At 54.3% G+C, this 27,428-nt stretch overlaps 8 protein-coding genes across 8 annotated transcripts; 3 read left to right on the plus strand and 5 right to left on the minus strand.

Annotated features, from left to right (window-relative positions):
* Positions 1-3,383: 3,383 nt before the first annotated feature.
* NCS57_01140700 (uncharacterized protein) lies at positions 3,384-5,833 on the minus strand (the record flags this gene model as incomplete). The annotated part of the gene is made up of 4 exons (XM_053061124.1): positions 3,384-3,689; positions 3,740-3,957; positions 4,014-4,226; positions 5,704-5,833. 4 exons carry the CDS (start codon positions 5,831-5,833, stop codon positions 3,384-3,386), a joined length of 867 nt encoding a protein of 288 aa, XP_052909510.1.
* Positions 5,834-9,385: 3,552 nt separating this feature from the next.
* NCS57_01140800 (MFAP1 domain-containing protein) lies at positions 9,386-10,774 on the plus strand (the record flags this gene model as incomplete). Its single annotated transcript, XM_053061125.1, has 1 exon — positions 9,386-10,774. One exon carries the CDS (start codon positions 9,386-9,388, stop codon positions 10,772-10,774), a length of 1,389 nt encoding a protein of 462 aa, XP_052909511.1.
* A 124-nt stretch (positions 10,775-10,898) lies between these two features.
* On the minus strand, positions 10,899-12,972 carry NCS57_01140900 (DNA polymerase alpha subunit B; the record flags this gene model as incomplete). Its single annotated transcript, XM_053061126.1, has 3 exons — positions 10,899-11,069; positions 11,121-12,450; positions 12,503-12,972. 3 exons carry the CDS (start codon positions 12,970-12,972, stop codon positions 10,899-10,901), a joined length of 1,971 nt encoding a protein of 656 aa, XP_052909512.1.
* A 566-nt stretch (positions 12,973-13,538) lies between these two features.
* NCS57_01141000 (uncharacterized protein) lies at positions 13,539-17,418 on the minus strand (the record flags this gene model as incomplete). Its single annotated transcript, XM_053061127.1, has 2 exons — positions 13,539-17,245; positions 17,304-17,418. The coding sequence occupies 2 exons, from the start codon at positions 17,416-17,418 to the stop codon at positions 13,539-13,541; spliced, it is 3,822 nt and encodes a 1,273-aa protein (XP_052909513.1).
* A 1,763-nt stretch (positions 17,419-19,181) lies between these two features.
* NCS57_01141100 (ECH-2 domain-containing protein) lies at positions 19,182-20,762 on the minus strand (the record flags this gene model as incomplete). The annotated part of the gene is made up of 2 exons (XM_053061128.1): positions 19,182-20,570; positions 20,631-20,762. The coding sequence occupies 2 exons, from the start codon at positions 20,760-20,762 to the stop codon at positions 19,182-19,184; spliced, it is 1,521 nt and encodes a 506-aa protein (XP_052909514.1).
* Positions 20,763-21,116: 354 nt separating this feature from the next.
* On the plus strand, positions 21,117-21,675 carry NCS57_01141200 (Small nuclear ribonucleoprotein Sm D2; the record flags this gene model as incomplete). The annotated part of the gene is made up of 4 exons (XM_053061129.1): positions 21,117-21,136; positions 21,188-21,220; positions 21,302-21,559; positions 21,633-21,675. 4 exons carry the CDS (start codon positions 21,117-21,119, stop codon positions 21,673-21,675), a joined length of 354 nt encoding a protein of 117 aa, XP_052909515.1.
* A 235-nt stretch (positions 21,676-21,910) lies between these two features.
* Positions 21,911-23,700, minus strand: NCS57_01141300 (uncharacterized protein; the record flags this gene model as incomplete). The annotated part of the gene is made up of 2 exons (XM_053061130.1): positions 21,911-22,377; positions 22,428-23,700. The coding sequence occupies 2 exons, from the start codon at positions 23,698-23,700 to the stop codon at positions 21,911-21,913; spliced, it is 1,740 nt and encodes a 579-aa protein (XP_052909516.1).
* A 2,170-nt stretch (positions 23,701-25,870) lies between these two features.
* NCS57_01141400 (Mannan endo-1,6-alpha-mannosidase) lies at positions 25,871-27,350 on the plus strand (the record flags this gene model as incomplete). Its single annotated transcript, XM_053061131.1, has 3 exons — positions 25,871-25,955; positions 26,006-26,110; positions 26,164-27,350. 3 exons carry the CDS (start codon positions 25,871-25,873, stop codon positions 27,348-27,350), a joined length of 1,377 nt encoding a protein of 458 aa, XP_052909517.1.
* Between the last annotated feature and the right edge of the window lie 78 nt (positions 27,351-27,428).

Below are 27,428 nucleotides of genomic sequence, written 5' to 3' on the forward strand. Positions count from 1 at the left end.
AGGAGAGCGGATCGACGGTATTAGATACCACGACCATTGTGTCCATTTCAGCTCTTCGGCTAAATAGAGAAACCAGGACAGGAGCCCAACTGCGCTGGCACAAGCTCATATAGCAGGGTAGGATTTGTCATCATGCTTGACAGCTTTGACTGGAGAGCTCGGTAGAACTGCTGTGATGAGGCGGAACGCGGAGGGACAGCGGGCGACCAGTAAGATTCGCTGGTCCCCTCTTCGACAGTGAAACATGTACAGGACGCAACAACAAGCTTGACATCGGGCAGATTCAGGTCGTAACAGCCCATGAAGAGGAGAACAACGAGCTTCCTCATTGTTGCTAAACCCCATGCATGCCCCACAGGAGATAGCACAGGGAGTTAAAGCCGCAGTTGAGCGCTCCGAGAGATCCCCGGAGCGAGCTAGCAACGGACCAGGGCCGCTCACGATGCCTATAAAGCTGGCCCGCCCCGTTGTTTTGGAAGGAGGCCGATGTCTCGAGAATCGTGATGTCGGAGGCTCGCGATAGATGGCGCCTCATGTGGAGAGGACGGAATGCCCAGCGTCTGGTTTAAGTCAGTATCTTTCCTCTGGTGGGTTCTATCCAGCGGATGCCGAATTGACGCAACTGACCTTGTTCCAGCCCCTTCTTGCCCCACGCAGGGTTGATGCTCAGTTGAGAAGGTCTTGTTGACGAAGTGTTGACAATTCGATACTCGACGGACTCGAAACCACGGCCAAGCCCCGACTGCTAGAGAGTTCTGGCACGTTTGACGGGCGGCATCAACTAATGGCCTCGGGGTTGCCCGTCGTCAGTGATCCAAGGTGCGAGTGCATCCATGCATGCGACGGTGGCTTTTCTCAGTCACCGGTGTTTGTTCAATACTCGTATTTCGGGACCAAGTGGTTGCGCGACTAGGGCTTGTGTCAACAGTCGCATCGTCTCCGTCGAACGGCTTTTCATCGTCAATGTATCGGATCCTTTTTACCGTGCGGATGGCCTCGAGGCATTCGGGCCCGACAGAATAAACAGGATGGAATTGGATGTCAAGGTTTGGGTTGTGGGTGGGTAGGTAAGTATGGATTGGGTGCGGACGTGATGAACGGCGGTGAAGACGGGAGTCGGTGGTTGGGGGAGTTGCCTTACTTACTCTCGACGCAGAACCCTCCCTATACCTGCCTAAGGAATACATCGCTGATAGGAACCAACCACCAATATTGCTTCAACAACCGACTGATAGACGTCTTTAGTATCGGATCCTCTCCACGTCTCGCATTTTTATTACTCACGGATTAATTGCTGTCGCTGGTTTCACAAGCAGTTCATGAACGGCATGGACCTGGATGCGAGTTGAGACCGTGGGTCGCCAGCGCTTCCCCCTCCCTGACCTGTACCACTGCTAACCTACCCCCCGATACCACCAGGCTCTGGAAGGACTTGTCAGTTTCCAACGCCTACGGCTGACTAACACCACTGGCTTCATCAACCCCTCCTGTCGTGAAGTTGATACATCATCCTTTCCCGTCGTGGGTTGGATGCGATGAATCCTTGGAGCAGAAGAGGGCCCTCTCCCGCGTTGGATATCTGTTGAACAGTCTCACCTCCCCAACATACCAGGCACAGGCCATCCACCCTTGCGTTTCCATCAGCATCCTTGACAACCCTCAACGTGCCCAGCTACGACGGTGGACGATACACTAACTGGGTAGCTTGGTTGCCTTGCGAGGGGGGTGTGCGCTTGATGCTGGCGGCGGATGAAGAGAAGCGAGAGTCATCCTGGTCGCGATGAGCATGCCCTAATACCAAGGGTCACACGCACAGAACACCACCGGCCAAATACCCCCCGATACTGACAGACGACGGCTGGGAGACGCGAAATGTGCGACGGATGGGTCGAGCACGCACGCCACAAGATTTACCGGCCACCGTGGAAACAAGGAAATTGAGCTCTACCCTGCCAGCAGCACCCATCACAACACCGAGGTGTAGACGAAACAAAACAAGCCCACGACACGACGGAAGAGGCGCGCCGACGTCAGAACGCAATGGCGTTCGTTCAGAAGCAGCGGACATCGATCTTGTCCAGAAGCGGCGGGCGGCCGAGCAGTCTGGTCTGATGGTGCGCTGAGAGCCTGTCCAACGCGCCAGAGGGGTTTCATCGTCTCTCGGCTCCGTCCCCTTTCGCTATCTGCTCTTGTTGACGGACTTTCAGGGCAGCCAGAGCAACTTTTTGCTCCGTTCCCGTGAACATGTTCCCGCAGGGCGTGCAATCTCACAACACATGCTGAACCCCTGCTACTACGCTCCCCATTTGCAAAGGTATCTATCTTGGTCTCTCTGACTCCACTTTCGGGAGATTTGACAATGAGGTGCCTGGGGATCTTGTTGGCGTCGCGAATCCGGGCGGCCTCACCATGTCCAGCCCGCAGGGCATAACCTCCACTGGTCCCGTCTAAATACTTGGTAGATTCATTGGCTCAAACTTCTGCCATATGTAGTAACACGTGGGCCAAGACTACAAAGAACGTCTAACTTTGCTCAAACATCTCTTTTATTCATGGACTTCTTACGCATGATAGCCTTTTAGCCACCAACAGAGGAGGATAGTTGATGATGTCTTTGTACTGGTGTCCTGTTTTTCTTTGGCCCGCGTGAGTAGACAGAGCTCGGCATGGCTGGGAAGTAGAAAACAGTTCGACAATGTTCCAGCCTCCTCTCCACTCAATGTAGTTCTGGTCTAGGCTCATTGGGTTGAGCCGAAGCCCCGTGATGTAGCGTCCATGCCCCGGTTGCCTACGGAGCAGAGCCGCATTGTTGGCAGACTCCCGCGTTCCCACATCCTCCGAGAAGGTGCCACAGCCCCGTCCCTACTCTCGGGCGTTCTCTCTCACTCCCGCACCTTCGTCTCCCCATCTCCATCCGTTTGCCTCTAAACCAACCCGTATATCGCGCGTTTCCCTGCTAACGGTAAGGCCCCTTCTTCTCTGTAAGCCTCGACTCGACTGCTGTCATCCCCTTGTCTTGTGTTCCTTGCATCCTTCTTACTACTATTGCAAAGGCCGCCCGCGGTTTCCGCCTGATGCTGAAGTAGTGTGTATATTCGAGTACTTGCGATGGACGATACGATCCTCCAAAAATATCTTGCTCCATCTATTTACATCTATGGACAGCGAAAAAGTAGAGACTGACGGCTTCAGCAGCATTGCATCCCCTTCCCTTCGATGCCCTCCTCCGACACGGGCCCCCCGACCTCGCCATTCTTGTGTTTACGACCTCTGGCGAGGCCTGACGGCTCGCTCGCCCAGCCGTGATGGCCCTCCCCCTATTGCTCATGTCTTGGAGACAGTATCGGGTCGGTCTTGTTCCCGAAGTGTTGCAAGTCGAGCACTCATGCATCAGAATTCTTCATGTTGGCAACAAGCACGGCCGCGTATGCCAAACTCAACACCAACTGCATCGCGTAGCCCGGCATGGAAAGCTGCATAATAATGCTGAACACAAACAAGAACGCTATATACGCTCCGACGTAGGCCTTGGGTGATGCCACATCGAGGGCTTGGAGAGCGACAGGAATACCAAGAAATGCGGCCATGACGCAGCTGATGGCAGCGTAAACAATGGTGAAGAAGACGCCGATCGGGTACTCCATTGAAGTAACGCCCCCATCGTGGTTGATTTTGGATCCAAACATTTGCTAATGATGGTTTAGTTATCCGGCCTGTACCAGCAACAATCCCAACTTACGAGAACAAACTCTACCCATCTATACTCGGCGGCATTTCGAACCCAGATGTCTGGTAGATCCAGGCCATGCAACATAACCCAGTCATCAGAGAGGCCAGTGTGGAGAGCTGCTTCGGGTCCATGCAGGTAGTGTGCGAGGACAGCTTGGAAGCCGTTGAAGAACTTTTCTGGGGGTGACCTGAGCTTAGCCGTCTCGTGGATCAGGTGCATCAATTGAACTGCAAGCCCAGTAAGTCTACCAGCGCCCATCGTGCAACCCTAAGAAGTTACTTACGATACTCAATGTGGTGGTGGTGGTAGTTACTCGTTATTTCAGCCAACTTGTCGCTGTTTGTGACCCTGGCATGCTCGACTTCCTGCCAGAGCTCTCGAAGGCGAACTGCATCCGTCTGTGCCAAGTACATGGATTGGCTGGTGAGCTTTGGAGTGAGCATGTACATGACATCTCGCTGAGAGAGCTCCGCGACACCGAGTAAACCATTCTCGACTGGATGCCGTTAGCTAACTTCGTATCAAGATGATGCAAAGAACTACACACGTTTGTGCCCGCGACCAGCTTCGACATCTGCGGTTCAGTCTTTAGTTAGCGCTCTGCGGCCGCGACGATTGACCTCTTGCCCGTACCCTGTTCAGAGGATGCGTCTGTGTTAACACCCGACTTGTCATGTGACGCCGCGCCCACTCTGCTGCGGAGTCGCCCAAGACGGGCAACGAATCTGGATACGTCCGGATACATGGCTGAAGAGTACAGCACGGCTTGCTTCAGTGAGGGCTTTTTGGACGGCAGACGTTTTTTGCCTGGGAAACCAGGGCGTTATTTATCCAACATGATGGTCTCTGAGTTTGCATCATGGCATGCAGCACAGCTCAGCATGCTTCAATCATGGAAAGGCAACCACCGCACAGCCTCGGAACCTCATCACCCCTTTGGATGATGGCACATTGTACCGACTAAACTGTCACCAATCCGACCCTCGACCCCGAGCCCATTGCAGAGCTTCGCGACCCAACACGCATATCTCGACAAGAGACGACGAATGAGGATGGCTCTCCCGAGTCTGCCGCTATACCTGAAGGCCTGCAGGCTGTCATGCAAGTCAAGTCAAGCCAGGTGGCGCCTGCTGGAAGTACCTTTAGGTATTCTATGACCCTTGCTTTGTCTCTCCTCTGGGGATGCCCCAGCTCGGCTGCGACACGCCGCACTGAGCAACCCAACCGTGGCCATGCGACAGGGTGGACCGCGGCTGTCTGTGCTACACTGAAGCGGCTCGCGTTTATTGTCGTCTGTAAAATGTGATAGATGCAACTACATGGCATGGTTGAATTGGGTCTGACATGAGCCCTGGTATGTCAAAGGCCTCTCCAGAGCCTCAGTCAACAGTCGAGAGTAGTGGAACTGCTATTTGGAGGTCACTTGCCCAGTGGATTTTGAGAATTTGTTGATTCAACAACTGGAGGCTATATTGTTGTTTCATTTGTCTAATAAGCGCGCCGTCGTACAAACCACTCAACTGCCCAAACTACCTAGAAATTGAACTCCCATCTCTCACCACCACCATGTGGGATATCCTCTCCTCAAGCCTGACCAAAACGCTGAGAGAAGTCGTCAGCATGGAAAGCGAGACATTAGATGAACATATCTCCTTACAGATACCCATAGTATCACCGTTTTCGCCGGTTTTGATCCAGTGTAGTGGTTCCAGAATAGATCAGCATGAAGCTGAGAAGAAATTAGATCATGACCAATTTGTCAAAAATACCGAGTTGTGCCCATCACACAGAAGCTTTGATGTTATACCATTGGGCCTGTGCAAGGCAGGGCTCTCGCTCAGGTAGGACTGATTGCCCTGCAAGGTTTCTTTGACGGATTCGCATGGCGCCGGTTCCGTAGGGTTAAGCCTGGAGGGTCTTGGACTTGGACTTCTGGTTGTTGTGGTTGTCTCTGGACTTGTGATCCCTATGACCGTCCTCGGACTTGGACTTGACCTTGGATTTGGCCTTGGATTTGGCCTTGGCCTTGGATCTGGATTTAGAGTCGGGGTTCGGCTTGGGAATAGGCTTGGGCTTGGGCAGATGAAACACAATCCGCTTCATTGTTTGAGGGTCTTGGTGCGTATAGGCGGTGGTGGTGGTGACTAGGGCAAGAATCTTGCCGCCCGCGTGTGGATGATCAGATGTGATTTTTCAAAAGAGGGAGAATAGTGCAGGACTTGTGCTTCTCAATTCGGCATAGGATAAGACGATGAGAGCTGTGCTGAGCAGATAGATAGATAGGTATCTAGCTACACCAAGAGTACTGCTGGCAGTCTGACCTTTATACCCCAAACAAGACCCTTGGTCTGTTCTACTTTTGTCTCGTCTCGTCTCTCTTCCGCAGGCAGCTGGCTAGTGAACGCCTCCTCTGTCGCTGCAGAACTTCTAACCGTGAACCAGCAAAAAAGCAATTCCTGAGATATGATGGGCGTAAGCTGGCCACGCTTCCGTGGACAACTGACTTGAAAGCGAACACGAAACTGTGAGTGGCTCACGGTTGGCTGAAGGAGGGTGCCGCCATAAAAGATGGCCCTTGTCTAGTCGCTCCTTGGCTAGGGCTGGCCTACACAGGCCCTGTGAGCCTGGGACTGTGCCATGGGTCCCCCAAGAAGCACGTTTCGGGGTCTGTGTGGTGACAGGGCTGATCATCAGGATGGCGGGGGACGCGACGTCTTCCAAGAATGCCAGCGAGGTTCGTCGTGCTGTGATGCTTAATTGTCCAACCTGTCCATCAATGTGTCGGGAGAACTACCCGTCAGAACCAAGCGTCGACTCAAGACGTCGTTCGTCGTCGTGTCTTCACAATCGGGCCACCCTCCACCACTCATCGTCTCGGAGTTGTGTATCACACCGACATCGTGCTAATGGAGTTCCATCCCAGCAACGACAGGGCTCAACTGCAAGCTAGGGGGCGGTCCCACAGCAGCTCCTCAACAAGCGAGGGAAATTGGACTACGGAGACTCGTAGGCATCTCTTTAGACGCGGCATTGACACCCGCTCGCCGCACGCTGAGGGATCGGCTCTAGGTGACTCTGCTCACGAGCAAGGTTGACCACCGTGGGAGCCGTCTTGGCCAGCTCAGGACGCCACTTTCCCTGCACTCTCGGACAGATTTAGCAGCGTGTCCCGACCTATCCAATGGAACGATCCGCATTGCTCTCTAACATGCCGTGTACGAGGTCGATAACACTTTAGCAGGGCGAGAGACCCAGTGGGGAAACGGCAGAAGCTCGTCGACGGGAGGAAGCAGGCTAACGTTCCCCGGACTCCATTCAGAGGGGCCCCGAGCAAGATCCGCGACTAAGACGGGCCAAGGTCCAAGCTTACCGACTGATAGACAGGGGGGAGAGGAAGAGTTTTCTGCCACTCCACGCCGCGTGCCGTGCCGCGAGAGGGTCTTTGACAATCGGCCGATAGAGGGGGCCATCCGCGTGCGCCGAAACAAGGGGTGATAGCAACCAAGCTATGTTGTCGGGAACGGACTGGTTATTTCCACCGGGCGGGTTGGACGATTGGTGGCTCTAGGATCGAATCGGCTGGGCGTTGTGGCCAAATGTTTGAGTGTGGCTCTATCCACTGGCCTCCAGTGTGCAGTGCCGTCTGGATGTGTAATAAGCCGGGATAACGAGGCAGCAAGCACGGGGTGCGATCGATTGAGATGACCGGCTGGAACATATTGAACCTCCTGGATCTGCCTACGAATATCTCCTAGCCTCGCTGTTTGTTGTTGTTGCCGTCACTTGGTCCCCCTCGCTTCCCCTTCGTCGCGTATGCAAGAGATGACATCCTCACCCACCACGTTGGGCATCAGCCTCTCAAATTACACCAAGATCTCCGGGTAACTCGCATCGTAGCCGGCGCGGTCTAGCCATGCAAGGGACGAGAGTGAGGCAATCGTCCCTGGTGGCTGAATACCACAAATCTCTGACGGCAGAGTCGACATCGCGAGTTGTGGCGCTCCGGGTGAGTCAGAGGGTGCCCCAAATAGCACGATGCGTTCGGCAGCGTGCGCAATCTCATGTACCTGGCCGCATCCAGACGGCCGGGTCCAATCCGAGTTCGAGGAGGCTGAGAACCGCCAATCGCTGGGGATGGCAGGCCACGAGAGATTGGGGAGAACCAAGGCACCAACTCCTTTGCGTTGCATGGTACCTTGCAACCTACATGCGTACATGGCCCCCAATCCCGTTTCCTTCATCTGTCCAACCCGAGGCCTTCTCGCCCTCAACCTCTCTCCACGTCTCTGGTGCTGAGTGCAGCAGTGTAAGTAGGGTCTCGCAGCAAGCCCACGGTTTGATGAACTGGCAGTTTCCATGAAGCTCAAAGGTTCGATCATCACCGGACAGCAGGTCCTGGCCACGTTCTCCTGGCAAGTAGTTAACTAATATCACCATCTGGGTAGCTGAAGGTCTCATTAAAAATGCAATGCTCAGTAACATATAGCAAAAATGAGGGAAGTTGCTAATGACCATCATTGTCAAGGGCCAGCGAAGCCGATGATAGTTGTTAGTAAAGCTGATTACCCATGTGAGCTTGAGGATGGATGTTAGATGTGATCTTGTTGAGGCTGATGATTGAAGACCACGGCAGCCTGTTGGTGTTGAGATCGCGATCACGGCGTTGATGTTAAGGCTATCTCTTTGACTGCGCGAAGGCTCCCATTGGGTATCTTGCAGGGATCTCAGCCAATTATGAATGGTATCTCACTTCCCTCACCCAAATCGAGATATAGGACTAACATGTTGCTACGCAGCTACAGAGCGACTTAGATAGTGACCTAGTAGTGGAGACTGGTACCGTGTGGGAGCCTTCGCGCAGCCAAAGAGATGGTTCGATTCGTGAGGCCAGGCTCTTGTTATTAATTTTTGATTGGTTACGACTAAAAGGGAAGGCGGTGAAGCGGCAAAAGAGAGCAAATTGAAGGTCAAGGCGGTAGGCTATTATCAATTGATTGGTGTGAATGTGCACCTACCTAGGCATAGGCATACACTTTACTGCCAACGTATCCAGTGGTGGGCGTTTGAGACACGGCCTTTTTTTCTTTGGAACATTGGCCACTCACTCGTTAATTCATAACTGCCTGAACAGATGATGATACCATGTCGTCTATCCCCTGAGTTGATAGGAGCTCCAATCCGGTCACTCCAGAGGGTCAAGTCAATAATATTTGTTTATCTAAGGGATACTTCCATTATAATTAGGTCTTACTTTAAACATAAATACTCATAGCATAGTATTTTAATAAATCAGATTATTCTTAACATGTAATTTAGTTCTCTTGATGACAACGGCACGAGGTATGGACCAGAGCATCTTGTCAACTAAAGGAATGAGCTGCAGGCCATTTTCTAACATTGACACACTAGAGAGCAGTGAGATCTCTCTCTAAGATGAGCTGTGGCATTAGGTAACAAATGGGAATGACTAGAAACATGAAAGTTAAAATATGAAGGCTGTTGAAATGTTAAAAACACGGTCCTGTTCTCATATATTCAGTGTCTAGGGTAGCCTATCCGATAACCTTATCGTCCAGGCTCCACCCAATTTTCTACACCTTGACCAGCTTCCAACGTCACAACCTCTACCTCTCCATCCTCCAACCTCCCATCACAATGCCGCCCAAGCGCATGACAGCGAACCCCGTCAAACCGGCGCGTTATCGCGCCGGTAAGCCTACGGGGGTGGAATCCGACTCCGACTCCGATGCCAGCGACTCTGAGGCGCCCGCCGAGCCCGCGCTCCCTCCGCCACCGAAAGCGACCAGCGCCGGAAAGATCTCGAGCAACCTGGGAAAAGTCGACCTGAACGCGCGCAGGAAGGAGGCCGAGGCCGCTGAAGAACGGCGACTCGCCAAGGAAAAGGCTGAGCGATTGGCCGCCGAGGAAGGTTTCGTGACGGAAGAGGAAGAAGAGAGCGAGGAAGAAGAGGACGACGACGATGAAGAGGAGAGCGAATCTGAGGAGGAGAGTAGCGAAGACGAAGCCCCGCGACGGTTAATGATCCGACCAAAGTTCATCCCCAAGAACCAGCGAGGAAACGTAAAAGACCCCGCCCAACAAGAGGAAGAAGCTCGCCAGGCAGAAGAGGAAGCGCGTAAGAAGGCCGCCGACGAGCTAGTCGAAGAGCAGATCAAAAAGGACCTCGCCGCGCGCGCAGCGGGCAAGAAGCACTGGGACGATGATGAGAACGAGGATTCAGATGTGGACACGACCGACGGGCTGGACCCTGAGGCTGAGGAGGCTGCCTGGCGCGTCCGTGAGCTCAAGCGCCTCAAGCGCGCGCGCGCTGCTATCGAGGAGCGCGAGAAGGAGCTTGCAGAGGTGGAGCGACGGCGCAACCTGACTGAGGAAGAGCGGCAGGCTGAGGACGAGGCGTTCTTGGCTAAGCAGCAAGAAGAGAAGGAGGGCAAGGGTAAGATGTCGTACATGCAGCGGTACTTCCACAAGGGCGCCTTCTTCCAAGACGAGATGAAGGCTGCTGGCCTGGATAAGCGAGACATCATGGGCAGTCGGATTCAGGACGACGTGCGGAACCGCGAGGCGCTGCCAGAGTATCTGCAGCGTCGCGACATGGCCAAGCTGGGTCGCAAGGGCGGTACCAAGTACAAGGACATGCGCACCGAGGATACAGGTCGCTGGGGCGATATTGATGGTGGTCGGAGGAGAGGAGGAGGGGGCAAGTTTGACGAAGATGAGCGATTCCGCCCAGATGATGATCGTTTTCGACCCGACGAGCGGAGCGCAGGAGGCGCAAATGCCATCCCCCTCGGCTCGCGCGACGATCAGAGGAAGGGTGATCGACGAGACAGAGATGATGGGTATCGGGATCGAAGAGATAGGGACTCGTATCGTTCAAGGGACGACAGTCGAAGGAGGTCACGGTCGCGATCACGGTCACCGCGTCGTGATAGGGATGAACATCGCAGTCGCCGGAAGCGCAGTACATCGCGCGACGACGACCGGTACGAGAGTGACAAGAGACGCAGAGTGGATGCCAGGTAGGCCTTGGCCTGGTCTTGATATAACATTAATAATACCCAACACGGCCATTGATCGTTCCATCCATGATCCCCCGTCTTTTTACGTGGCTCGTTACATTACATACAGTCAGATGTGACTTCTATCTCTATATCCTCACAATCTCAACGCGAGCTCGGTTGAATATTTGATGGCCCGTCATCTCTTCGCTGCCACCATCGGGCACTGTCGGAGGATGAAGCGTCATGCGTGCGTATGTACCAGCGCCTCGACGCTTGGAGAGGTAACCTGGGTTGATGAGAAGGACACTTTCAACGACCTAGACACTAGTCAGCATAACGTTGGCTCGAGAAGGGGGTAAAGAATGTACCTTTGCGAAAGGAGGTAGCAAGCTGGGAACCATCATGACATCTGGTCGCACATTGACCATCTCGCCCAACTCGAGATAGCTCACATCCAGCACTGCGCCAGTGGCAATACCCTCCTCCGTGCCTGTCTTGGGAAGCCTAGAGCGATCTGTAGGCGGGAATAGGGGGAAGTAATGCCGCTGCTCAACCAAGTAGCGACAAAGGCGTTCCATCAGGTCACCACCAGGTTGCGGACCGCCACGAGAGACCACCTCCTCAGAGCGTAGCTGGGAGAGGATATCCTGTGAAGAGACACCAAGCACAAGCTCGTTTATTGACAGTGTCATGGGGTTCGTGACGATACGGACTGCCTTGGGCAGGCCGAGCTCTTTCTTAGGAATTGAGTCTTGGGGCCACGAGACGTGCTTTGCTAGCACATCTCGTACAGAGGGAACGAGAATGATGGTGATTGCAGGGTTTGAGGAGACGAGGTGGTTGAAAGCAGGCGAGACGAGATACTTGAAGACGGTCGTCATGGTAGCAGTGTCAGGGTCAAAATTGGCCTCCTCAGGGAGGTCAAAGTCACCCGTCGCGATAAGGGGGTGGTCGACATCGAGGAATGGGCCAGTGAGGACGAGCGCATCGGCATAAGTGTCAGCCGCTTGAGTGCACAAAGCGTGGAGAGGCTCAAAGTCGAGGTTATCATCTGCCGTGTATGGGCCAGACGCGAACAAGACGTTTAGGGGCGTAGGTTCTGCATCCTCCTCCATGGCATCGGGTCCACCACGGAGTCGTTCGCGATGGCCCTCAAGTGCAGAGGGTAGAGAGGCAGCGTTGGGGAGTAGAGGGATGTCGAGAATCTCCTTGACGACGAATTCAGCCCCAGAGGCATTGGTGCCTCGAAGAGCCACGATCTGACCAGGGAAGAAGCACCAGCTGCGAACGTGATCCATCTTCAGGGGCACTCTGAGACCCATTCCAGCTCGTCTTGACATTTCAAACACCAACGACGCAGCATTGAGTTTTCCCTCTGTTGAATCTGACGCAATCCGGCCAACAGCAACAACTTCGGTGGTGCTCTGGGCTGCGGCGCTGCCAAAGGCTGCTTCATCAAGGCCATGGTGTTCCTGGATAAGTGCCATGAAGCTGTCGATCCGGTCGTCGAGAATCTCGCTCGTTTCTGAAATCTTCATCACCAATGGCTTATATCCGAGCTTCTTCTGATCCGAACCGGCAGTGAGCTTTACGCGCGGCTCGGAGAAGGGCGCAATTGGTGGTTCGGCTGCGGCGAGGCGGTCGTTGAGGATCTCGACAACTTCTCCGGGGTTCGCTCGATCGTTGAAAGACGTAGGTCTTCTGAATGTTAGCGATAGGCATAGACAAACTGTCAAAGAGGAAAACGTACGGGAGTCCGTTCATAGACTTCAGCTGCTCGCTCATTCCAGTGGCTGGTGAGCTCGTCAGCCCTTTGGGAGTCTCCATCTTCCTCTTGAACGCACTCCCAGTCGCAAGCGTCCTGCTCAACTTGCCGCCCGACCCTGGCGTACTCGGCACCAATCCATCCAACATCCCAAACACATCACCACCCTTTGCACCACCCCTCGGCGTGGCAGCGACCTTCCTCTCCGTCTTGACGTGCACCTGTCGTTGTGTCTTTTCGAGCTCATCCTGGATGCTCTGCTTGAGATTACGCAGTCCCTCGAGCGTCACGATCTGAGCGTCGGTATCCAGCTTGATGCAGTACGACTCCCACTTGAAGAAGAGATCCTCGGGTGAGAGGCTGTGGAGACGCATGATGGACTGGAGCTCGCTGAGAACATCGGGCTCAAGCGGCTTGTTGGGGGAGAAGCGGTCTTGGAGGTCTGCGTCGGCCATGGTGGGCGACGGGAAAGCAATGGAGGCGACAGGGAACAATGATTGATTGCTTTCCGCTCTTAGCACGAATTCGAGTGTGTCTTTGAGAGTTGAGAAGAAAGTCGGTCGTTATGGTGATGGCGGTTGGAGGGGCTTAATTTGGACGCGAGTCGACGCGTCTCAGAATCCAACCGCGTTAAGTGAGTGGGGACCAAATACAGTCCTCATGTACAGTGTGGACACGGTACTAGCTCTCTACAGGCGTTGACTTATACCAGACAATAGAGGCATAGAGTATCACTTCGAGCAATGGACATGTGTGTAAAAGGGAATAATATTTCATACAAATCATCAATTATGCCTTTGAAAGGCCAAGGTACTAAGCTACTATAGAGGTATCATTTCCACAGGCAAACGCCGTTGCCTTGACCATAAAAGAATCCATCCAGCGCCATCTATGTATGTAGTTACTATCATGTCCCTGTGTCTTTAAACACTCAATTCTGTGCTGTTGATGCCCTCCATGTACCTGTTGTCCAACAAAGCTCTATCATGACACAAAACTCCTTTCATAAAACCATAATAGGCTACTCCTTAGCCTCCTTGACAGTAACTCTTTGCTCCATGCCCCATTCGGCGCCCACATCATCAGAGCCGTTGTAGCCAAAAGCCAGGGCACCATCTCTGGGAGGGGAGCTGGGCATGATACCATCGGTGCTGAGGAAGTTGCCAAACTCTACTATCATGTTCTGGGTTACTTCCATGTTCGGCAGGCTGGAGAAGTCGAATTGGCTGTTATCCAAGTCGAAAGATGGCTCCGAGAGCAACTGCGTGATGGTACGGCACGTGGGTGTATCAAAGAGGTTGTCAACGTTCAGCCGCGGGCTCCGCCTAAGGCCCGCGGAACGAGGAGTCTTAGTAGGTGTCTTCTGAAGTAGTGCCTGCTGGCTCGGAGACATCATCCCCCTCACAGATCTAATAGATCGTGAGACGCTGCGGGTGATGGGTCGGTGGTTTGGTGTAGGACGTGTAGGAGTCTTGAAGGGAGTGGTTTGCGCCTCAGCTTTGGACTTGGGCGGAGGAGTGGAGGGACGAGCCGGGCTGTGGAACAGGGCCTCCAGGGCATCTTGTTCACTCTGTTTCTCGCCACGAGCCTCCGCAGCCACATTCTCCTTTTCCACAGCCAGTTCCTTGTCTTGACGAGACTCTGTCACCTTGACAACGTTGGCGTTGATCTCTCCAAGAGTCTTCAGGGTCGGATCCTTCTGTGGAGAGGAGAACAGCAAACGCCGGGTGTTGCCGAGGTCCTCATCGATGTCCATTTCGATGGGGCTGTTAGCTGTCCCAAGTCCTCGGGAACTTCTGGAATGGGTTGACCCCGGGTTTGATCGGTTCCCGCTGTGGTTTGGCAGCCCATCGAGGGTAGGGAGAGTGAGATTGTTGCCCATTAGCACGTCGCCTCTCTGTTCCTTGGTGGGAATGGTAGAGCCAGACTGCTTGGGTGAAGATGATTCAACAGGGCCAACAGGATCTGTAACTGGATAGGCCTCAGAAGTCGGGTTGGGGTGAGAAATACTCTTTGTGCGAGCCCTCTTGGCCCGGGAGGTGTTGGAGTTGGAGTTGGGGTTGGTGCTAGAGCCACGCTTCCGTCGGCCTTGGCCCAAGGGCCCGAAGGCGTTGTCCCATTTATCTTGAGGGCGGTGGATTCGGTATTTGCCTATCCAGATACCACAGGGGTTGCAGAGAAGCTGTTCTGTCCAAGCATCTCGAACATCCTTCAGGCCCAGGGACTTCTTGACGAGTCGGTATGCCAAAGGAACGTTTTGCTCGTCTCGCTTTGTAATCTCAATCGCTGTGATCTGTCCAGGCTTGTCCGTGTATTCGACATACTGGGGAACTCCCTCGTGTTCCTGAACCCAGATCTTACGCCAAGTTGGTGTCTCGATGGCGCCGCAGTTGGCGCAGAAAGGAGGCATCTCTCCATTCAGAATCGCCATTTCCAGCTTCTGCTTGATCGCATGCTTCTTCACCATGTTCTTCTTGTACTTGTAGGGCGGCGATGATGGTATCGCAGGGAGAGCATCGCTTTGTGGGAAAGATGCCCCGGGGAGTGGAGGCAAGGCCAAATGCTCGAGAGACTCGACTGGGCCAATAGGGTCGCTGGCAGGAACTGGTAGATGCAGAGCCATAGAGTTGGATCGACGAAGACATGCTGGAATCTCGGTCGATGCTCTAATGGGCTCGGCAAGATGAGACTCGGAGAGCGTTGACGGTCTGACGGGCTCACTAGCAGGAACTGAGGGCAATGGCAAGATGCCAGCGGATTGCGATCGGTTCAGCTGTCGAGACGAGCGAGGTTGAGGCTTGACTGGGTTAGAGACTGGTTTTCGAGGAGGTAGAGTTCCTTGAGGAATCTGATTAGTCTCAGTTGAAGGCATGGGCTCAAGACCTGAGGTCGCTCGCACTAATTGAAGGAGGGGCTCATCCAACCCATCGCAAGGCTGGGTTTGGGACTCAACCTGAGGTTGAGGAACTTCTGCTGCACAAGGAGCTCGGGCAGGAACTGGGCTTGCCATCTTCTCAGGGGCGTCTGTGGTGGGAGGAGGAGTTGGTGGTGAGCGGCGCTGAGGTCGCACTTTGGGGGGATTTCGGGTTGTTTGAGGTTGAACATGGTTTTTTCGGGGCATAGGTAGGGGCAGGGAAGGCTCCAAATGAGGAGGCCCAACTGGACCCGAGGTGGGATGGGGTGTGTTGTAGTTCTGGATGTGGACGAGATCCTGGCCATCTGGGCCGTTTATCCTGAAGACCTGAGTTGGGATGCCTGTGCGGTCTACACTTTCTATCACTCGTGGGACTGGGGGTAGCCCTTGAATCCGGCTCTCCTTGACCGGTTGGAGAATGGGTTCATCAAAGAGATCATCGATGTCGTCTGTGAAAGTTGAATCTGGCACGGGTGCGGGCATCGGGGGGAGAATAGGACTTGACATGGGCGGGCTGGATTGCATGAATGAGGCGTTTCGAGGAACTGGAGGAGACGAGCGGATATCCTGCGGACTATCTTCCGAGTAGGCTGGCGTTTCGATCGCTGATTCAGGGGAGCGGCCGTCCTCCTGGCTTGGAGATAGGGCGCGGGCAGGCCTCGGGGGAATTTGATTGCTCAGGTTGGCCGTCAGCTCTTGTCGCATGGATGACTCCCGCCGAGGCTTGGGCCCTTTTGGGCCACCTCGAGGCATATTTAATGGACCGCCCTCAGGCACGGGTGTGGGAGCTCGAGGAACTTCCTGTAGGTGGTTGCCAGACACGGCTTCATTGCTTGGACCAACAGGGCGGAAGTTTCGGAGCGAACTGGCAGTACTGGCAGTAACACGTAGAGAATCGGGTCCAGAGGTGAATGGATTTGGTGTTGCCTTTTCAACTTTGGTTGTCTTGACTGGTTTTGTTGTCTTGATCTCCTTGGTCTGGTTTGTCTGGTTTGTCTCCTTGGTCGCGTTCGTCGTCATCTTGGTTTTCTTCTTGGCGGGGCCGCTATCCTCGCCCTCGGTCCCGTCCTCGTATCCTGAAGTGTTTCCTTCAGCTGGCTTTTTCCGTGGTCGACCACGGGGACGCCCTGTCGGCGCCCTCTTGCGTGAACTTCTGCTAGATGGTCTTGACGTAGGTTGGTTCGGGGCTGTTGCCGGGTCGACAGGTGTTGGGGCTACCCGCTGGACTTCGGGGGCTGGAGGTCCTTGGGAGAGGGCAGGTGATGCCACTCGAGAGACATGTGCTGAGTGACCAATCTGAGGGTTGGATTGAATGAACGAGTTCCATTCAGCAGCGCCTGCGGGTGTCATGAGGGCCTCTGTAGGCCGCGCAAGCTGCATGTCCTGGGTGGGCTCAGGCTTTTGAACCCTGGGGCAGACGGTAAATCTCAACTTGACCTCTAGGATCTCAGGATTGCCTCCTCCAAAGACGGCGAGGAGGTTCTTGGTGACACGCCCTGTGACCATCTTGAGTGGTTGGGCAGCCCAGTCACCACGCATCGTATCCAATGCCCACGATAGCATACCCTGCCCCACAAGTGGTGTGTCTGGTTCCGAGTAGTCGAGAGAGTAGACGGTAAAATCGGTGTTGGTCTCGTTGCCTTGGCTGGCAAGCTCGGGGCTGCACTCGGTGACCGCCAGCAGGCACGCGCGCAAGTCGACGATGCCTATCGAGTTTTTGTCGTCGAGGGGAACCGTCTGTACGTGGAGAGTCTGGGATGACCGGGCCAGGCAGTTAACCTTGGCCTCCTTGTCGAAGGTGTAATGAACCTTGACTGTAGGGCAGTGTTAGCCATGTATGCAGCAAGATAAGGTCATCATCGGGAGGCATACGGCCCATGGGCCTCACTTGGACACCCGACTCATCGACTTCGTTATTTCGCTGCATCGTCTGACCGTTGTTGGGATTCCAGTCGCCTGGGGGGGCAAAAGGCATGGGTGACGCCATGGCGGTCAGTCCCCAGGAGGGGAAAAGGTCAGAGATAAGCCGACGCGGTGTCTCAATCACTCGAGGCGAGGTGACAGTTCAGAATCCTCGAGATCTCGTCGACGGGAAGGTTGTGCGAGTGATTGAGACGAAAAGGGTTGACGGGGAGAAGGGTGGATATGTGGAGCTAGAGCGAGGCGAGGTTTAATGTTTGAGCTCGTTGGCCGGGATGTGATATCAAATTCGGGAGGCGGGCGTCATTCTCGTGACGCGCCTCGTCCGCCAAAAGTCGCGTCGTGAGGGTGGAACCTCTTTAAGCTGCAGATCTGAGGGGAGACGTGCACGCTGGCTGGACAACGACGAGGAGGGGAAAAAAAAAAGAGGAGAAAGAAATTGAGAGGGGGGAGATGGACAAGGAAGAGATTAAGTATCAAACCAGAGGTCAATCATCAATCAACAACGCGGACACGCAAAGGAAGGAAGGTGGTGATGTCGCGTTGTGATGCAGGTTGTAGAGGCGTCGGCGGGTGTTGTAGCTGTTGGCCCTGACCTTGGCAGGCAGTGGATTGGATGCTCAAGTTGGAGGGCGGCCGTGTCACTCGAGTGGTTGAGAGACCCCTGTGGGTTCTGATTTAGTGGTTGCAGCGCCAGTGACGTGAGTTAGCGCGCACCCACCTGAGCGAGACGCGCCGACAAGGGAAGGTGGGACCGGGGACCGGAGGATATGACCCACTATTCCCGAGAGGCACGGCGCCGGAGAGACAGTCTCGGCCCCGCCTTGAGTTTTGAGGTCCTTGGCTCCGAAGCTGTCAAGCTCTGGAAACCTTCTTTGTTTAGTTCGCTTCCTTCGGATGCGTAGTCAGCTCACCGGCCAGGCACCGGAAGCTGCTTTCTCACGTGCTTCGAGTTCGCTCTCGTTTTGACGTCGGGTTTCGTGGCTTGGTTCCCGCAGCTTTGTCTCCGTCGAGCTGCTGCAGCTTGCGTGAGAGCTTAAGAGGTACGTATCTTGTTCAACTCCCTTACCGCACCTTTTTCGCAGGTCCTTTCGCTTTGGCCAACCCAGCAGCTGGCGGCTCCCTTTCGATGACGGAAAACTGGACCAGAGATGAGAGGGAAAATGGCAGACCTGAGAGGGGGCAAGGAAGGCGAAGATGTCTAGTCTTTCTTCTCAAGGCCTCTCCGGGGCGGGGCCTTGTCCCTTTTATATTCTCGTCTGTTGCCCGAGGCCATCTCCCCTTCGCACCCCATCTCCCGGATGCCTGCAGACGCCATGTGGGAAGATGATGAGTCGATGAGGTTTCCCCTCGACTTTATCTCCACTTTCTCAACGTCTTGTTCCTTACCTCCTGCTGGTAGCCGTGCTTATCATCTCTTAACTCCGCCTGTTTGGCTAGGAGGGCTTGGTGTTTTGTTTTGGCCTTTGCACCACCGCCCGTCCAACCCTCCATTACGCGCTGATAGGCCCCTCCTTGTTTGCTACCCCCCTGTAGTCGGCTTATTTAGATGAGGCTTTTCGACCATCGTTTGATCTCTCATCAAACGGAATCTTGGTGGTTTATCGCAACCCCACACCCCTCATCTCATTCGCCACTATTCCCCCCATTCCATTTTCACCATTCACGATAATGCCCATGATGCTTCATCAGCCCCATTAATGAGTTTCACGTTCATTAACGAATTGAATGCACCATCATCAGAAAGTCATCACATTTCATCTATCGACATACGCACTACGCCAGGATCGTCGGGTAGTGACTTCTATTTTTACAAATTATCCAATATTCTTACAATTTGCTTCCAGGCGTGGACTCATCCGCCAACCACCTGGCCTTGCCGCGGGCGTCCACATCGGTCTTGCGGGCGATGATCTCCTTGACCACCTCCGAGATACCCTGGCGACCCCGGCGAGATGCGATGACAATGTTAGCCAGCTCCTCCTGGCTGTAGCTGCCGTCAGAGAGAACCTTGCGAATCTCCTTCTCGGTGGGGACTCCGAGACTCTGGTGAGGGTATTCCGAGTATGTCCGATCGGTGAACAGCTCGATGTCGCTCTTCGGGTCAAACTCAAAGAAGGGCTTGGTCACGTTGTCCTTGGTAGCAATATCCTCCAGGGACTCGGGCTGCCACTTGGGTGTCTCCTTGCGGATGAGCAGAGCCGTCACACCCTCAGTGAAGTCAGGGTGCTGCATGAACTTGGTCGAGATCTGGTGCTCCTTCTTGAAGGTCTCGGCGATATCCCACTCGCCACCGACGCGCATCTGGCGGAGGGCCACGTGCACGGCGGTGGGTGACCGCTTGTGCAGAGTCTTAATCTGCTTCTGCGCCCACTCCTCAGTCGCACCCCGCTCGGACTCCAAGGCAGCAATGATGTCGCTGATGGTGTTCTTGTTGAAGCATCTGTCAATGGCCCGACGAATCTCGCCGCTCAGGGCCATGGGCTGGTCATAGGGGAGGCCGGTGCAGAACTCCTCCAGGGTCTCGTTGATGAGGGCCAGTCGTGCGGGCAGGTCGTCGCTGTCTCGGAACCGGAGCTCAGCCAGGCGAGCCTCCAGGTCGGGCAGGCTGGTGGAGTGGAGGTAGTGGGTGGCAATGCCCGAGTAGAAGACATTGGGACCAGTGAGTCGGTCACTGGTCAGCGCCAGGTAGGTTCCGACAGATCCGTTCATTCGGGGGAGGAAGAAGGAAGCGCCAACATCGGGGAAGAAGCCGATGGTGGTCTCGGGCATGGCAAAGACAGTCTTCTCGGTCGCAATCCGGAATGGAGCATGGGCGCTGAGACCAACACCACCACCCATAGTGATACCGTCCATGAAGGCAATGTAGGGCTTCTGATATGTCGCAATGTAGTGGTCGAGCTTGTATTCGAGGGCAAAGTACTCGGCCGACTTCTTCCATCCGTCCTCTTGCTGGTTCAAGTGGGCGAGGGCAGCGACATCACCTCCAGCGCACAGAGACTTTTCACCAGCACCCTTCATGACGACAACGTTGGCCAGGTCGGACTTTTCCCACTCCACCAGCCTGGGAACAATCTTGCGGATCATGGAAGCATTGAGAGAGTTGAGCTTCTTGGGTCGGTTGAGCATGACGGTGCGCAGACCATACTTGCTCTCGAAAACGACATCGTTGGGTTCATCGTCGCGCAGCTCCTTGATCGAGGTCGCCTCGGTAGATAGCTGTACCAATCCAATTAGAAGACTGAACCTCCAACAACGTCAATGAAGCCTGTATCTCACCTGTCGAGCCCCGAGAGAGGAGCTCAAGACCTTTGCTTGCTGAACCATGTTGAAACCACTTCTTGTTGAGCTTTGATAGCTTGCAGCATTGACAGCCGCACCAGCTCGGACAGCAAAAGTTCGGAAGGACATCACAAAGATATTAGCGATGCGCACATGCGATCGACATGCGCATCGAGAGGAGGAGGGGGTATTAGAGGCTGTGGTAGTGTCCTCGGTCCGCGGCAATGCTTTTCAACCTCCGCATCAGAACCCCAAAATTGAGTCCGAGGGTAGCAGCGTCTTTCCGCTTTCTGCAGTGGAGGCTTGGCCGCCCAGTCAAGGAACTGCTGTCACCTGACCAGTGAGAAGCCGGAGGGGAGCTCCACTGTCGCGACCAATCAGGTGCGCTCCACCCCAATCATCGACTTTTTGAGCTCTGTGGGCTTCAGCCTTGCGCGCCGCATTCAACATCACCGACAATCATCCATACGGACAGCCTTCAAGATGTCGGACCCCAAGATTCAGTGCGTCGCGTCGGCTCTAGCTCGATGGATCAATGGCTAACGAGATGATAGGGAGCTTCTCACCAAGCCGCGCTCAGAACTCACGTATGTGCTACGGCCCATCCTCGACACTCGCTGCCCAGCCCCGCGACGAGACGACAATTGCTAACGTATGACCCCTCACAGAGAGTACGAGATTGCCCAGCTCGAGGAGCACGAGTTCTCCGCCGGCCCCCTCTCCATCCTCCAGACCGCCGTGCGCTCGCACGTCCAGGTGCTCATCTCGATCCGCAACAACCGCAAGCTCCTGGCGCGTGTCAAGGCCTTTGACCGACACTGCAACATGGTTCTCGAGAACGTGAAGGAGATGTGGACAGAAACGCCCCGGTTAGCAAACGGAAAGAAGGGTCGACCAGTGAACAAGGATCGGTTCATCAGCAAGATGTGCGTACACCTGCGGCCAGCGTTCACCCCTGGCGGTGACGATTTTTCAGGGCAAATGCTAACGTGTCCACAGGTTCTTGCGAGGCGATAGTGTTATCTTGGTGCTCCTAAGCTAATTTTCCTTTCCGTCACGATGTTTGGGGGCTGAGGATTCACTTTGAGAATGGGATGTTTTGTATGTCTTCGGGCAAGGCTCACAGGGACTCCATAGGCGTTGAAAACAAGTTGATTTACGCGTCCACACTCTCCCGTTCTTCTGATTAACCTTGCAGTTTTTACGCTATGCTTCGCACATATTGATACGTCTCAGCTGTTTCATCTATTTTTTCACCTTGGTCAGACATGGCAGAATCATTCGCTCAGGCCGAGGAAGAAGCTGGCCAGGCCCCAGGCACCAGGGTCAGGAACCTCTTGGTATCCGCTACCCCCGACATAGACAGTCCGTCCGAGGCTGGCTTGCATACCCTTGGTCTCATCAGCTCCCTTCCTCGCCGCCTCGGCTGCCTGCTTCACATCGCCTGTCTGGCCCAGCACCTCAACGAAGGGGTGCAGGGCGTCAACTAAGGTGCGGTCGCCTGGACGAGCTGGTGTGTATCTGCCTAGCGCATCACTGCTCTGCTTGAGGGCCTTGGCCCAGACCTCGGGAGACGCGTTGCCAGGAGCCAGATCGCGAAGGGCATGGACTAGAGCATTGAGGAAGATGGCATAGAGGGCACCAGACGTTCCGTCCATGGTATTCTCCACCACGGTGACGATGGAGGAGAGGTCCACCACTATGTCTCCAGTGAAGGGACGCTCTTCAAGATGCTTGAGGATTGCTGTGACCACGTCAGCAAGTATTAGTCACGCTCCGAGATGTCAGACTCACCTTCGGCTCCCCTCTTCAGACCGATTCCACAGTCTCCATCGCCCACAACAGTGTCATATCGAGTAACCTCTGGCTCAGCGGCAATTACCTTTTCCAACGCCCTCTTCAACGCTGCCTGCGCAGAGCTGGCGTCTATCTTGAGATCGCTGGGCTGAGCATCCTGGCTTGCACCGTCGTTGCCTGTTCTTGTGGCTGAGTTCTTGGCTTCCCATGTGCGAGACTGAATGGGTGCAGACCATCCAACGACTTCACTCGGTGCGTCGAGTAGCTCGATCATGCTTGGCGCATCAAAGTCGGGAGAGACAACGTTGAGAAGGGTGATGCTGAAACCAAGACCGTTGAGACTGGTCATGTAGGTGCCGCTCAGGACTCTGACGGGACGGATATTGTACTTTGACTCGAGCTGGCTCACAACTTCGGCCGTGATGCCACCCAGCTCAAGAACGCTCACACCACCGAGGTTGTTTATCATGAGAACCACCTCTTTCGAGTTGACATTGACAAATGCTCGGTCCTTGTCGCTCGTGTCGAGTAGTTGCTTGAGCATCTTGCTCACAAGGTTGGGCAGGTCAGCCTTTTCTCGCCCCGAGCCTGGCTCATTGTGAATACCCATCCCCAGCTCAACTTCTCCCGCTTCGAGGCTGCCTTCGCTGTCGACTTTGCGGCCAGGGACGTGAACATGCTCCAGACTGGCACCCACACTAACAAGGTTAGATGCAGTCAGCCGGGCATACTTGGCAACCTCATCAAGCGGCTTTCCCAGAGCTGCCAGCGCACCGGAGATCTTGTGGACAAGGACGGTGCCCGCGATACCACGCCTTCCTACCTTGCCAGCCTTTGCACGGCCAACACCAACATCATCGCCCACAACGACCATCTCGACGGCAAGACCGGCGGCCTTGGCCTTTTCGACACCCATTCCAAAGTTGAGCACATCACCAGTGTAGTTCATGACAGTGACCAGCACGCCCTCTGATGTATCGACGCGAGAGGTGATGGCGGTGCGGATCTGCTCGGCTGAAGGGCTGGCAAAGATGGTACCTGCAACAGCTGCAGAGAGCATGCCCTGGCCGACCATGCCGGCGAATGAAGGCTCATGGCCGGAGCCTCCGCCGGAGATGATGGACACTTGAGAAGCGGCATTTGAGTCAGGTCGGCGGTAGATGATCTTGTGGTCTGAGTCTAGAGCAACGGAGGGGTTGGTGAGAGTCAGGCTGTGGAGAGCAGACGAGACTAGATGGGTTGGATCGTTGATGAAGTGTTTGGACGACATGATTGATAGGTTGAACAATTATTTTAAGGTTTCTAGGTCAACGACTTTATGAAGTTACCGCATGCAAGCAGAGAGAGAGCGTGAATATAGAGAGACAATCACAAGGAATCAGGTGAGCTACGTCGTGCCGTCAAAGGTACCAAGTGACGTCCCAAATCAGCCGGTGGTCACCCATTGACAGGTGAAGGCGGGGGATTGGCTCCGAATCGCGGGGTTCTTGGTGGGGGTTGGATCAAGCCTCTGCAGGACGGCAGTGAGAGCGGAAGGTTGCAGGGCCTCAGCTTGTCTCGCCGAAATCATTATCCGGAAAGACCTTGTGAGGGGAAGGATGTTGCCGAGGACAATAGCTCGGTTGTTGGAGTTGATTGCTGCCGATGGGGATGACTAGTGGATGCTTGGCATTTGGTTCAGCTGGAGTTGGTAGGCTCGGCTTGGTCTGTAAACCAAAGGAGTGAGAGATGAGTAGACGATGAGTTGATAACTGACGACCTTTGGGCGTTTGTGATAATTCCCGTAGAGTTGTCTGTCAATAGGCTCAACTCCCATCCGACAGACCATGTAGGAATGGATGCATGGATCAACATGGTGTAAGTGAGCAACGCTGACATCTGCCATGCACAAGAACCTCGAGCTACTTGTGTTGAAATATGCGGCACTGAACAAACGTTTTTGAAAGAACTGAACCTGCCTTGATGTTACATACCAACCTAGTTTATCGTTGCTTTGAGTTATGTGACATCTTGCCGATGCCTCCGTGGTCGATTCGAGGTTTATAACTCGGGATGTGGCTATTGGTCCCGACCGTCCATTCCTTTACAAAATGGTGATAAAAAATATGCCTCCGCTTACAAAGAATAGCGATCTGTCACTCCAGTAGAAAATGCAAGCGTTCCAGACCAACAATTGAAACAATGTTCGGGACGCGGCATTATGTACGCGCACAAACATACGCGGACAAGCCCAGCATACGTATGCTCGGTTACGTACTTTGAGCACAAGTAGCAAGGGACCGGACACAAGAGGTCGCAATTAGCCCATCCCCATAATTCAAGGCCCTTGCCTGTCCATGCCAGTTTAAATACGCTAGACTCAATCTTATTTATCATGCGGGATCCGTCGCGAGATTTAACAATTTACACACGGGTTGAGGCTCGACGTCTGTGAATGGCCAAGACCAGTATTCCCGGGCTCCCGTCTTGGCCCCCTTGTAGGGATGAGCTTGACAGACCCTTTCGGCGTCTTTTGCACAGCCACTGTCATGGAGTTTCACATTAGCTAAACGACTCATGATACGACCTCTCCGGTGACTTGAAACAAATGGAAATCCATTCATTCAAGCTGGCGTTGTTTGGATCTCGAGTTTAATCAGCCCCCTACCCATCCCATCCCCCCCAGATCAAGTCTAATCCCGTAAAAGATCAGTTGGTTCCCGGTAATTGGCCCACATACGGCTTTTCTTTATGCTGACTGCGAGGAGATCCTAATATCTTGGCATTCACTGACACTCCTTCTCCTTCTCGAAACCCATTCGTCGGTTCGTAGGTAATGCCCGAGTTTTACGAGTTCGCTAACCCATACCGAACTAAACACGAGAAGAAGGAGCACACCCCTGAGCTTCAAAGAGGAGCTTTGCTGCGCCCCCCGTTGGGAAAAAGAGGCCCCGACGACCCCCCGGACGAGATGACCTCGCCGTTGGATAGTTTCATTTCTCCCTCATCCCTTCACCGTTAACGCAGTGGAGTCCGTCTCCGTCTGGCATCCCCCCTCCTAGACGCGTGGCCGAGAAGCGAGCGAGTCCATGCACGTCTAACAAGATGGGGCGAGAGAGGGGGCTAGTTAGATTCCTTCCGTCTCTCAATAATCCTTCTTCTCCAGATCTTTATTCTTACTCTAATTCCATTTGATTCCTGATTTATTGTGAAGTTCTTACCCATGTGTTTCCAACTATAGTCTTCCTTTCCTTCGTATCCGGCTTCTCTCGCCCGAGTTCGGCCATCCCGGCATTCTTGTCAGCGGCCTCCATCAACGTGTAGTGCCAAGGTGTAAGCGAACTTCGAGTGAGCCGACTTGACAGAATTCAACGTCGACATTCTCGAAAACCAGTTTCTTCATTCGTTTCGATTCGAAGGGTTGTTTGTTGTTGTGGTGATTCATTCGACTGGGTGTCAAGATGAGGGCACTCCTACGGAAAGCGACTGCGGTGTTGGGCTTTACAACGGCAGTGACGGGCCTCGAGATAACATTCGATGACGAGAGCAAGTTTAACTCTTGTCGATTCGATGAAACTTTGACTAACTTACACTAGAGTCTGTCAAGAGTGCTGCTAGCACTGTCGCGTATGGCTTGATGAAATACTACACGGGAAACAACACTGGCGATGTACCCGGCAACCTGCCAGACCCTTACTACTGTAACAATCCCAAAAGAAACTCTCCAGGGATTCCTGTCGCTGACACTTCTTAGGGTGGGAGGCGGGCGCCCTATTCGGAACTATGATCGACTACTGGTGGCTCACGGGCGACTCGTCCTACAACGACATCACCAAGCAAGCACTGGTCCATCAAGCCGGTGATACCAACGACTACATGCCCGAGAACCAGACCTTGACCGAGGGAAACGATGACCAGGGCTTCTGGGCTATGGCCGTCATGTCCGCCGCCGAGCACAAGTTCCCCGACCCTCCGGATGACAAGCCCGGATGGCTTGCCCTCACCCAGGCCGTCTTCAACGAATACGTCAGCCGCTGGGACTCGAAGCACTGCTCCGGCGGCCTGCGATGGCAGATCTTTACCTTCAACACAGGCTACGACTACAAGAACTCCATCTCCAACGGGTGCTTCTTCAACATCGCCGCGAGACTGGCTCGCTACACCGGCAACGACACGTACGCCGAGTGGGCAGAGAAGATCTGGGACTGGGAGGTCAAGGCCGGGCTCATAACCGACGAGCTACAGGTGTTTGACGGCGTGACCATCGGGGAAACGAACTGCAGCAGTACCGACACGAACCAGTGGACTTACAACGCCGGCATCTACATGCACGGCGCAGCTGTCCTGTACAACATCACCGAGAGCGACACTTGGAAGAAGCGTGTCGACGGTATCCTAACCAACATCAACAAGAAATTCGTCAAGAATAATATTATTTACGAGCAGTTCTGCGAGCCCAGCAAGCAGTGCAACCAGGATCAGCAGAACTTCAAGGGGTTCCTCGCACGCTGGATGGCCGCCACCACGCAGATGGCGCCTCACACCTACGACTCGGTCGCCAAGCTTCTGCTATCGAGCGCCAAGTCAGCAGTGGGAGTCTGCAACGGATCACCAGCGACGGGTTACAGAGGCCCCGCCGGCACGGCGTGCGGCTTCTCATGGCTCACAGGTACCTACGACGGCACGGTCGGCGTGGGTCCACAGATGAGCGCCCTGTCCATCTTCATGTACACGCTCGTCGACAAAGTGAGCAGCCCAGTCACGAAGAAGACGGGAGGAACCTCAAAGGGCGACCCGAACGCTGGAGACACGACGACGGGAGACAGAGACGGCAAGAAGACGTATAGCGCCATCACCATGACGGACAAGGCGGGGGCGGGAATAATAACGTTCCTCATTGCAGCGGGTGTTATCTGCGGTACTGCTTTTACCGTGATTTAAAAAAAAACTAAACAGGCAAAGGAGTCAAGACATGGGTTTCCTAGCATTGGGCGTTCTGGGTGTTTTGGAGGTTTGGAT

Source organism: Fusarium keratoplasticum, chromosome 9 (assembly GCF_025433545.1).
Source record: "Fusarium keratoplasticum isolate Fu6.1 chromosome 9, whole genome shotgun sequence".
In the NCBI taxonomy this organism is placed as follows: domain Eukaryota; kingdom Fungi; phylum Ascomycota; class Sordariomycetes; order Hypocreales; family Nectriaceae; genus Fusarium; species Fusarium keratoplasticum.